Genomic DNA, 11,811 nt, shown 5'->3' on the forward strand with positions numbered 1-11,811 from the left:
TCAACTATTTTGGTGGCAGAAAGGGGAGGGAGGAGGAATAAAAGAATAAAACCATCAACTTTCTGTCCTGGTGCATGGGCACTCAGCTGGTTAGGTGGATGCACCTCCCTCCGGCTGAGCAGCCTGTTAAGTGCAAGGCTGCAGCGCCTGCTTCGAGAAGGGTTGGGAGAGCTCGACTGGGGCCAGCAGGAGATCTAGCACCAGGGATCTGATCCAGGAGAAGCTCTGCCCTGATTCTTTCCCTCCATGTTTAACAAAAGGATTTCAGTAAACAGCTCCAGCTTCTTCCCATCCACAGCAGGAGCTAGGTCTCCCAGGACACAAGGAGGAGCACCCTGCTTTCCTCCATGGTGCCTTTGAAGACCTCCACGATTTTAGCATTTATATTAGGCAGGTAGGATTTCCTCCTGGCAGGCATAGCAGATGGGTACCTCTTTATGCAACATTTAGCAATAATACTATGCAGAACTGAGGGTTTTATGGCAATTTGGAAAGAAACCCCAGGTGGCAATTGACTGACCTTGGAGGAACTTCCCTGGCCCGCTGCATCCCACTGCATCTCTCACTCCCTGCCAGGGGACACCCTGCAGCAGAGAAGCCCCATGTAGGAGGGAAAGCATCGGATAAATGCCTGAACAGCACCCTGTGCTTCCCTCGATGAAGGACAAAACCACCGCAATAAGCACGTCGTTACATCACAGAATTACTGCAGAGAAAATGTACTTCATTATACAAGTGCTTGAGGAAGATTGGTACTCATCAAGCTAACAGCACTTGATTAGGCTGCCTCTGAAGCTGGATGCGCGCGGGTCTCGCCTGAATAAATGCAGATTACTGAAGTCACATGAACATTAAAAACCTGCAACAGCTTGTCTGATGTCCCCAAGAACCCCCCAAAAAGGACACGAAGTGTGTGGGAGCGCCAACAGCTCTACAGTAATTGCAGTCCTAAGATATTACTTCTTATCATCATCATCTCTTGTTTTTTCCTGAGCTCTCTGGCTGAAGTGGGGTCAATATCTCTTGAGGCAGTTCCCTTGTGCAGGGACAGGCTCTGAGCAAAAGGGTGAGGAGGGAGTCTTGCCCACATATTCCCCTTACCCACCGATCTGGGGGCAACCTGGGCATTTTTTACCACTTGTAGAAGTGCTCTTACCCTCTGCACTTGCCTCAATAAATGGACATGTGAGTGACAGCCCCATCTACAGCTACTCTTGAGGAACCCACAGGAGAGGGAAGGGCTAGGCTGTGTGAATGGGGTCGGGAAATGAAACCCAAACACTTGCCCATGAAGGAAAGGAGAACTGATGTCTGCAGGCTTCATCCAAGACATTTTGGCAGTGCCCCAAGCCAGGCTGCTCACATCAAACCCCCACCAGAAACACCCCATCATTGGGCACGGTAGAGAAATACCTAAATCAGAGCTGCAAACAGGGAAAACTCCAGAGCATCACTGTCCTGGATCACTCACAGGAGTCTTGCCCAGTTAGTGGTGTACTTATTCGGGGTGTTCGAAGTTCAGAACTCCCCCCCACAGCCTCTACCCCAGCCTCAAGCCCCAGCCCACCCCACCAGCCTCCTGCGCCTCGCCATCGCAGAGGCTGCTCTCCCCTTCCCCAGTCCTGCACTGCCCAACCCCGCGAGCCCACGGGAAGAGCTTTTGCTCCTCAGAGCTCTGCCCCTTTGCTTAATGCCTGTCTGTGTTTCAGGGACGGGACGCCCGGCAGCCAGATCGTGACGGAGAGGTTCGAGGTGACGTGGGAGAGCGTGATGGTCAGCTCGCACAACGCCATCGTGCTCAAGTTCGACGGCCGCGGGAGTGGCTTCCAAGGCACTAAGCTCTTGCACGAGGTTAAGAGGAGGCTGGGCCTTTTGGAAGAGAAGGACCAGCTGGAAGCTGTCCGGTGAATGACGCTGCTCTTGAAGAACTTAATTTGTAGCTAGCAATTAACCCAAGGCTCCCATTAGTCCCACTTCCATCAGTGACCAAGCAGTGGCACATGGGAGAGGGAGCCCATTCCAGCATTGCAGACAGGGGAGAACAACCCTTAAAGAGCTAAATTAGAGCACACTTATCTGCATCACGTGCTCAAAGCCCATTTATTTTTAGCTCTGTACAGTCACAAGTAAGCTGGAATATCAACTCATGGATTAATTTTCTGGGCTGGCAGTTGGAAAAAAAAATAATCTTTAAACCTTCACACTTTTTATAACATTAAAAAAAAAATACTGCAAAACTCTAAATGGTGAGTCCTGTCATATTTTTAGATATACTCTGAGCATAATCATGTTAAGAACACTACCAGCATAGTGTAACAGCAGCAGTTTTATTATGGCTTTCAGAAGTAGGGCAGGTTATTTGTTGCCATTGCTCGGTCAAATCCAGCACAACAGGTCATAAGATTAAATCGAACTGAGGCTCGCATGGGAGCAGCATGCAGCAGCAGGAATTTACACTGTCTGCACCATTTTTTTTCTGAGGCCACCCCAAGTTCAAGCCAATAAAAATCTTTAAATCACTACTTTTGCCGTATCTAAGGGAAAACTGTTTTTAACTCGTAGTTTCTCATCTCTTATATTCTAGGACAATGCTGAAGGAGCATTATATTGACAAAATGCGAGTTGGTGTGTTTGGGAAGGTAACATTTTCCTGTTGTTCCTCTACACTCTTTGGGTTGGCTGATGTGGTTAAGCAGCTGAGCTAAACCCTGATTTATTGAACATGTCAGAAGTGACTTTTTGTTATTATTATTTATTTTTGAGAAAGACTGCTTCTTGCCCAGAGAAGCTGATTATGAAAGCTGTCATTTTATCAATGTATTCATCAACTTTTTTGTTGTTTTGGGTTTGTTTGTTTTTTAAATTAACTTATAAGTGCATAAAACTACTGTTTGCCAGAAAAAGTCAGATAATTAATTATTTTTTTTTTTCCCCTTGCAAGCTTTCATTTCATTTTCATCTCATCCCTTAAGGCCTCTGGGAGTGTGGGCAGATCTAGCTTGTGTTGTACAAATGTACAACAACAATATTGATTTCTGAGGCTGATTCGCGCCCCAGAGTGTGCCCGGCTGGGAAACAGCAATTGCAAAGTACACACGATTTGAAATGAGAATGGGACTGTGAGTAGAAATTGTTTATTGTGGGAGATACAGGCTTAGAGTGGGTGATGAGAGCTGCACATACAGCGGCATCTCTGCAGGGAATTATTAACAGACTGATGGCAGACACCAAAATTGTGATGTCCACTTTAAATAACGAAATGCTGAGAGGACGTTTTGGAGAAGTAATGTATCTGAGCAGACCTACAGTCAGGACGTGGGTTGAAAAGAAGCACACAGCCCTCCTGACTTCAGACTCCTGACAGCTGATGTCCCTGCCCTGTTTGTGTTCCAGGACTACGGCGGCTACCTGAGCACTTACATGCTTCCAGCTGGGGAAGAGAACCAAGTCTTTGCCTGCGGAGCTGCTCTTTCCCCACTGACAGACTTCAAATTATACGGTAAGCACCATCCCAGAGCCCTTCTCCAACCGCAGATGGTGTGCCCACCCTACCCTTGCCCAGTTACCTTCTCTTTCTTTCCCAAGATCCTGCCTGTTTTTTGCACTGTGTGTCTCCTTAGGACTAGCTGTAAAGCTATAAACCCTTTTAACTCTCCAACTGCTGTCACCAACCTCTACCTGTGCCTTGAACAGTCTCCTCCTTGCCTCACCCATCCATTTGTGTGAGCTCCTCCTTGCCATCCATGGGAGCTGCCCACCCACCCTGTGTTCTCTCTACCCATTAATTCCCCATGCACACAGTGCTCCCTTCTCCCAGAGACAATTCCCCCTGCACTTTTAGAAATATGTCCCATGTCATTAAAGCTATGCCATAAATTAAATGCTTTATTAGCATCTGCAGCGTTTGACTCAGAAGCACCAGCATCTTGGTGCACCAGTGACTGACAGGTGTTTTCTTTATTTCTTTTCAAGCTTCAGCATTTTCTGAAAGATACTTGGGCTTGCACGGGATTGATAACAGAGCATATGAGGTAACTGCATGGACAATACATTTCCCTGAGAAAACGTGAACGGGGTTTTAACTCTTCCTCCTGTTCTGTGGAGGGAGCATGGATGCGCAGTGGACTCACTAGTAAAACTTCCTTTATTTAAAAGGCAGAGAGGTATCATTAAGCCCGGTTACTGCTTTTGTTGTCTTGCTAGTAATAATGGATACATTTTTTATTGATTAACCTTCATGTCCACCTGTCTCAATTGGGTAAATATAGATATTCCAGTCTTCCTGATTGAAAGAACTGAGCCTGAGTAACTCGGATGTGCCCAAATGGCCACAATGTCACAACCTCCATTCAAGTTCATCCCAATGGTTTTCACAATTTGATTCTTGCTGAAGTGTAATTTTAGACCCATTTTCTTAAGGAGAAGTCATAGAGCCTCCTGCATACCTCAGCGGAGGCTTTTTGCTGGTAATCCAGATGCTGAATTCATTGTCTCACACTTTGCACTGGTGATCTTCAGATCATGGTAAATTCTTTTTTGTCCTTTTAGAAATTTGAAGGCAGGTAAGGAGCAGTGAAAGCAAGTGAAAATATTGCAGAAATGAGAAATTTGAATTGCCACTTGCTCTTTGTGCATCGAGAAGTTGGCCTTAGCTAATAGTGGCATTTTGGGTTGACTTGAGATAACTGCTAGGAACAGCCCCTGAGCACTTCGCAGAACACTGCACTGCCCCAGCCATGGCCCCTAACTGATTCACTTCTCCTGGATGCTGCAGTTGTACCATGAATTGCTTAGGGAGAAAGAACTGTTCCTATCCCATAGACCTGACATGAACTTTATGAAGGCCACATAAGTCCAGACCAAGGGAGCAGAAAGCAAGGAGCCATATGGAGGGAGAACAAAGCACCAGATATGGTCATACACAGTAAAAAAAACTTAAATATCATGCACAGCAATCAGAGGATGAGAGAACCCATTAATTAAGTCTAAGAGAATCAGGAAGACCAGAGTCTGCCCATGAAAAATTTGCAAACTCTTGTTAAGTCCATACAGAGTGCAGTATTTGCAGTCACTCAGATTTGTATTTCCCCTGTACAGTTGAGAGTTGGTTGGGGGCAAAATTGTTCTCAGCAGTGGACACTTGAGTTTAGCATCAGATCCTTCCTTGGTCTGTCTAAGCTCATCAAGGCTAGCTTTCAAACCATACCAAAGTCACTGCAGCTCGCTGACGAACTCTTAGGCACATGCACTTGGGCATCCTTTTTGTCAGTGCTTCGTATTCACTGGAAATTCACTTTGACTCTTTCCACGCGTTTTGCAATTCAGGCTTTTGGTGAACATGAAAGCCTCAGAACAGATGAGGGTCTCTGACCTCTTCCTGCTGCTGGTGCTGAGCCTGGAAGGAGCAGTGGGAGTCTATTTTACTTCTAGAACAATTCTTCAAGTGGCCGAGAGAATGTGCTGTGCTGGTGCCTGCTTGTTATCCTTGTGATCAAGTATCAAATGGAATTAAGTGCTTCTATTCCTCCCATATAAATTGCTAATTTCTTGCAAGAGTTTTAATCTTATTGCAACCTTTACCTTCACAGATCACCAAATTAGCACACAGAGTCTCATTACTGAAGGAACAGACATTTTTGATCATTCATGCTACTGCTGATGGTAAGTTAGCCTATCATTTGCACTCATTATATATTTGGGATGGCTTTGATTTTTCTTAATTAAATTTGCCTCTTTAATGATTCTAATCTGTTTTTACAGAAAAAATCCATTTTCAGCATACTGCGGACCTTATCACACACCTAATTAGGGCAAAGGCTAATTACAGCTTGCAGGTACAGTATGTGTTTCCTTTTTTCATATTTGAACAGTTATTTCCCCATCTGAACTCAAACTGCTGTTATGAAGCAAGCTTTGAAAAGCCACTTGCAAATACAGCCTGCCAGTAGAAACAGAATCAGCATGTAATGTGTTCAGATGGATTTGTGTGCTTACTTGATACCACTGTTTTGGTTTGGACAGTTGTTGAACAGTTATTAAATTAGAGTCAATTAGGTTTTGCAAGACGTATCTCTAAGGAATCGATGCCTGTTAACTTTCAGTGGGAACAACTGGCTAAATTCAGGATGAATTACAGATAAAAAGGGATCTAAATTAAATCAACTGGAAAAAGTTAAGGAGAGAAATGTTGCTCAAATCTGACATCCCCAAACGACATATACCAGTCTGGAAAGCCTCTCTTTCTGCAGAATTACAGCTCTGATTTGCTGAACTGCCCACATCCATGCCATTGAAGGCTCAGTTTCCAAAACAAGGCAATCCACAGGCGGTGGGGATGGTCCCTGTGCTCTGCCACCTCCCCAGCCACAGCCAGGAGAGTGCGACCAGCCCAGGCTAGACCATGCCAGGGACCACAGCTCACAGTAGAGATGGTTGCATTGCAATGACCAAGCCTACTAACGCTTGATTTACTGAATACCAGCTCCCTCTGGCTGCACTTCTGCAGAGCTTCATGTATAGTTGTACTCACTCCATCAGGCTCCAAAGGCAGGTAGGATGGAGCACGGACACCAGGGCTCAGGAACAAGCATGGCATGGATTTGGTGGGACCTGAGAGGAGCAAGGTGCCCCTGCACATTTCCCAGTGCAGAAGCATTGGATTGGCACTTTGGAACTTGAAGGCACTGATGGGCTAGGCACCCCTTAAGGGCTAGGTGAGGAGTGAATAGAGGGCCATGAGATCTACATCGTGTATCAGAATCATAGAATGGCTTGGGTTGGAAGGGACCTTAAAGGTCACCTAGTTCCAACCCCCCTGCCATGGGCAGGGATGAAAGGAATCAAGGTACTCAGAGTAGTAAGACACCTCAGTCCTACCTGCAAGGATCCAGTCCAAGAAAAGCATTTTCCTCCATCCCTTATCCCAATCTAAACGAGTAATGATGATGACCGTCTCTTGCTTTCCTTCAGTGTGTGCACAAGTTACTTGTTTCATTAAAATGGAAAGTTGTGCTTAAGCTATCTCATTTTGAGTTTCCACATTTTTTCTACTTAAACATTTTTCCAGCAAGCTTTGTTTCAATTTTTTACTTAATGACATTTCTTTTTAAAACCATCGTTTTTGTCAGCAAAGCTGAGCTCCTTGTCTCTCCACAGATTTGCACTGATTTTTTCAAGTCTTCATAAGCACCAGAGCAAACACTGTTACTTTTATTGTAAAGGTGGTTTGATTCAGCTTAGCTTGAACTTGTTCATAATGGAATTGAATGGAAAACCCTCCAAAAAAAAAAAAAAAAAAGTTTTTTTTGATGTAAGTGTGCACTCATAGCACTGCAGTGCCTGAATTAACCTGGACCTTGTGCACATCCTTAGGAAGACGTGGTGCCGGGGAGGAGCAGCAGGTTTGCAAGCCAAGTTGAGTTGTAGATACAAGTGATCGTTCCCGAGATTTTAAGACCCTAACAGTGTGCATTTCCTTGTTCCTTTGCAGATTTACCCCGACGAAAGCCATTACTTCAGTAATGAAGCATTACAGCAGCATTTGTACAACTCCATTGTCAACTTCTTTGTGGCGTGTTTCCAAGTTCAGGACAAACTTCCAATAGCCCCCCTGAAAGAGGAGGAGGACGACGATTAACCACATGTGTCCGTGCTAAGCACAAGGCAGATCTCTCTAACAATATGCAACTGGATCATTTTCCTGAAGAAAGAGATGTTATGTTGTTAGCATGTATTTAAAGAAAACTGAAAGCAGCTCATCTGCTTTACTTGACAGCAACTCCTTCCTAAATGGAAGAACATTAAGCATGGTGAACTCAGCAGAAACTGCTGTCTGAAACAAATCCATCACAACCAACATCTTCTTTTTCTTTTTTCTTTTTTTTTTTCTTCCTTTTTTTTTTTCCTCTTTGTTTGCCACAAAGTGACTTTTAGTGTGAAAGTGGCAAGACATTGGACTTGAAGAAACACCCCAAGAAACCGCTTTGAGGACTGGAAGATTTGATGTCCCTTTGCATTCAAGCAATCAAGCAGTAGCAGTGAAATCCATCATCCACATTAGGTTACTATAGTTAGCATCACACTGTGTCAGAATAAAATAAAATAAAATCTAACCTAATACATGGAAAAATTACAGCACAATTATCTTAACGAATAATGATTCATGCATACTTGCCTGCTCTTTCTCATGTTCAGAAGGTTTGTCATTGCTACAGGGCATACAAATTCAATTGTACAAAGTATCACTATAGTTACGCTGATGTTTACCTTCCTGTAATTATTTCTTAATTTTGTATAACTTTTACTTCTGTTTTCATTAGGTCTCATGCTTACCTTATTAGCTTCTCAGCTTGTTCTGGATGGGGAAAAAACATATTCCAAATTAACCAACTCAGTTTAGACCTTTGGGTTCTAAAGAGGCAATGAGGGTCAGGGTAACCAGCCACTGAAAAAAAAAAAAAAAAAAAAAAAAAAAAACTATTAGACTAAAGCAAAGAAAAATCTCACCCTTGTGTTCCCAGCACAGCCTTTGCTTGCAAGATTGAGCATTTTCTTTGGCATCCTTGAAGAATATGCACAAAAATAGCCTGAATCAGCTTAACATTGAGACCATTGAGACATTTTTACGATACTACAGAAAAGGTAACAACCTATCTTTATTTTGGCGGGATTTGGAACAATTAATTGGCAGCCTGTTGGGAAAAGTCTACATTAGGCTTTGGTAGGAGGAATTTGTACCAGATACTTAGCAGATCATCTCATAAAGCCATTTAAACAGAACCAATATGCACAGATTTATTGCACATGTTGTCTGTGGCTTACTTTTATTCCAGGTCGGTGATTATCACATTCCAAACATGTTTGGTTATCTCTTCTGCTCATACGAGATTTGCTAAGCATACAAGATTTAAAAAAATAAAAAATAATAAAAAATTGGAACATTTTCTGTGCAAAGCAAATTTTAAAACTTCTTGTGATAATATTTCAGCTCTCAGAACAAAACCCAACATTCATTCACTTCCACATTCCCACATCATAAGAATTTTGGCTAGCGTCACTCCTTGTAAAATATTCTGACCAAATGTACAGCCAGTATTAATACTGTATATTTCATTTTGTTGTATATAAAGGAATGTAAGTCAGTTATTTGTCAGGTCCCCAATCCAATATTAGTCTTGTGTTCAGCTTGCATGCGATAACACTTCTTTGCTGATCAGGACTCTTTAGAAGTACTAGCTTGGAAATATAACAATTAATGTAATTTCTTTTCTTGTTTTGACAGCTTGAATGTCAATGCCGGTTTCTACTTTTTACATAGTACCGTGGGTAAACTCACATCCTGACAGCAATGATGATGTTTCCATTGTGTTCTTTAGTGTGTCTTTTTTATTACCATTATTTTAAGCTTTGAATGTTGGTTGTACTTTGACCATCATAAAAAAAAAATATACTGATAAACCACAGAAATGACCTGGTTTGGTTTTGATTATCTTCTTTAATTTACAGTGCAATGACATTGCGTGAACAAGAACTACGGTATAAATCTGCTTTATCCGGCAAAATGCCAAATAGACAACAAGAATGCTGCGTGTCCAGATTTTGCTACACTAAACAGGCTCAAAAGCCTGAAATGAACTTGACCTGAGAAATGTAAAAATCTGCTCTGTCCACAATCTTTTTGTAGAAAGAACTTTAGAATGTGGCATGGTAGTGTTTGTTCATTCATGGAATAAAACATTATTTTACCACCCTGGTTGCTACTTCTGTTATTCAGCGTTAAGTACTTAAGTAAATGTTGAGGTGCTGGACATGCTATCCCTGGCTGAACTGAACCCAAACTCCAGGATATAGATGAGCTTAATGAAAACAAGCCCTTATGAATAAATACTCAGCATCGTTTACTCTGCCTGTAGCCTGGTCAGTGGTGTCACCATCGTAAGTGCTGGCTGCTTTTAGGAAAACACGTTTGTGGGATGAGCTTTTTTGTATGCCCGTTTTGCTCCACTGGCTGCAGGGACAGCAGTGACTATCACAGAAAGACCTGGGGGACAAGTAAGGGCCCTCCCTTTTGACCCTAAAACACTAAATCACGTTGCAAGGCCGTGCTCTGAAGTAGCCACTCGGAGGCACAAAGGTGAAAAGGATGTTTTCCATCATGCTGACTTGCTGCATCCCTTCGGTGCTGGCCTGCTAGCTGATGCCACCTTGACTGGACCAGATTCACAGGAGGAAAAACATATTGCACAGCAAATATAAGAAACAATTACAGACATTTAATCTTTGTTACCAAAACAACCAGAAAGTAGAAGCATTAGCAGTGGTACAGGGCAGGCAGCTTGCGCTAGTGCAAAATCGCTTTGCTGCTATTTTGCTTAATTACCTAAATGTAACTAATATTTTTTTAATCGTCCAAACAAATCAAGCTCGTACCCTCAGCTAACTGGCATTTCTGGATGCCATAATGTTCAACTGTAGCATCCTGAAGTGGGAGAGAGCTAATGAGCAGTGCCCTACTAATTCAGGAGAAAACCACAGAGGGAAAAATGAGGCATTGCTGGCAGCTAATTAGCAAAGCCAGGCAGCCAGCCACGTTTGTAATTGTCTGTGGGTTCAGGCATGGAGCAAATAAACCCATCCAAGCTCTCTGCCCATGAGTTCATGCCAAGTGAAAGCCTCATCTCTGAAGGTTAGGAAGGAAAAACATTAGTGAAGGAGAAAGGATACATGGGATGCACACTGGAAGACCACTGGAGGGTGGTTAGCAGTGGGGAGAAATGGGTGTTCAGTGGGGGAGACCAAAAGGACAGTGCTTGCCCTGGGTAAATGCCCACTCCCTTTGGTGTTCTTTCTGCTATGGACTTCTTATCTGTTTTCTATTTGCAAAAGAACAGGGAAAGGGAAAAAAAATAGAGAACATAACAGAAAAAAGCATAGTATCTCAGTTGCTGATTCGCTAATCATTGCCTCTTCCTGAGCCTATACTTGCCTATTTGCATTTTCCTCTCCCTACCCAGGCTCTAGATCAGAAGCTCCCAGCCGAGCTCAGGGCACTTGCTAAGACCTGAATCCTCTTCCCACTTCATCTTTTTGTCTTCCTCTTTGGTTTGGTTATGGTCTGAAAGCAAACCCAGCACCCCCTTGGAGACTGGGTAGAAAGAAATATAAAGCAGCTTGGTGAACCCTCCCAGTAAGTCACAGCCCAGCTCAATTCTTCATTCTAATGGCCAATTCATGCTTGGCCAGCATCCTTTGCTCGGTGCTCAGTCCTTTGCTGGGAAGGAACACTAACAGCCAGGGGACTTGAATCTCTGCTGATGGAAAAATCCCTCGTTTTTTGTAGCCTTGAGTAGGACATCACCACTCACCTACAGCAGGAGCCAGGAGCTTACTCCGTGGGGACACAAGACTCGATGTCCATGTGCTGATGGCCCCGGCAGCAGTTGGAGGGGAAGAGCTGATGGAGGGTGTCTGGAAACAGGGAAGCAGCTTTGGCCTCCCCTGCTTTTTGGCATCTTCCACTTAATTCTGGTTTGTACAGCAGGAAAATTGGGTAAGTGGTGACTGCTCTCTGGAAGCAACGCCCAACATCTTTGCAAAGCATCGTCAGAGAGGGAAAGCTTTGAGCTCGGGGTGACACTGAGCCTGTCCTTAACGCATCCCAGTGCAGGACTTGGGTGTTTATATAAGAACGACAGTTTTCATTCCCCAAACAAGTCCAAAAAGCCAGCTGATGTCAGCAGCTTGTTTCTGCAGTAGTAACATCCTGAGAGCACAGCTGGATTTTCAAGCACAGCTGAAGGAATGGGGGGCCCA

General features: G+C 43.6%; 1 protein-coding gene across 4 annotated transcripts in view; it reads left to right on the forward strand.

The window, feature by feature from the left end:
* DPP6 (dipeptidyl peptidase like 6) overlaps nt 1-9,751 on the forward strand; it is a 557,763-nt gene extending 548,012 nt beyond the window's left edge. For all 4 annotated transcript variants that reach the window (XM_084509965.1, XM_084509967.1, XM_084509964.1 and 1 more), the window contains exons 20-26: nt 1,710-1,904; nt 2,585-2,639; nt 3,394-3,499; nt 3,973-4,031; nt 5,589-5,661; nt 5,761-5,834; nt 7,490-9,751. In XM_084509965.1, the coding sequence (XP_084366091.1) occupies nt 1,710-1,904; nt 2,585-2,639; nt 3,394-3,499; nt 3,973-4,031; nt 5,589-5,661; nt 5,761-5,834; nt 7,490-7,636 (709 nt within the window). In that variant the 3' untranslated portion in view covers nt 7,637-9,751. The remainder of the gene's footprint in view (nt 1-1,709; nt 1,905-2,584; nt 2,640-3,393; nt 3,500-3,972; nt 4,032-5,588; nt 5,662-5,760; nt 5,835-7,489) is intronic.
* The last annotated feature ends 2,060 nt before the right edge of the window (nt 9,752-11,811 follow it).

This window comes from Aythya ferina (genome assembly GCF_964211825.1).
Source record: "Aythya ferina genome assembly, chromosome: 2".
NCBI lineage: Eukaryota > Metazoa > Chordata > Aves > Anseriformes > Anatidae > Aythya > Aythya ferina.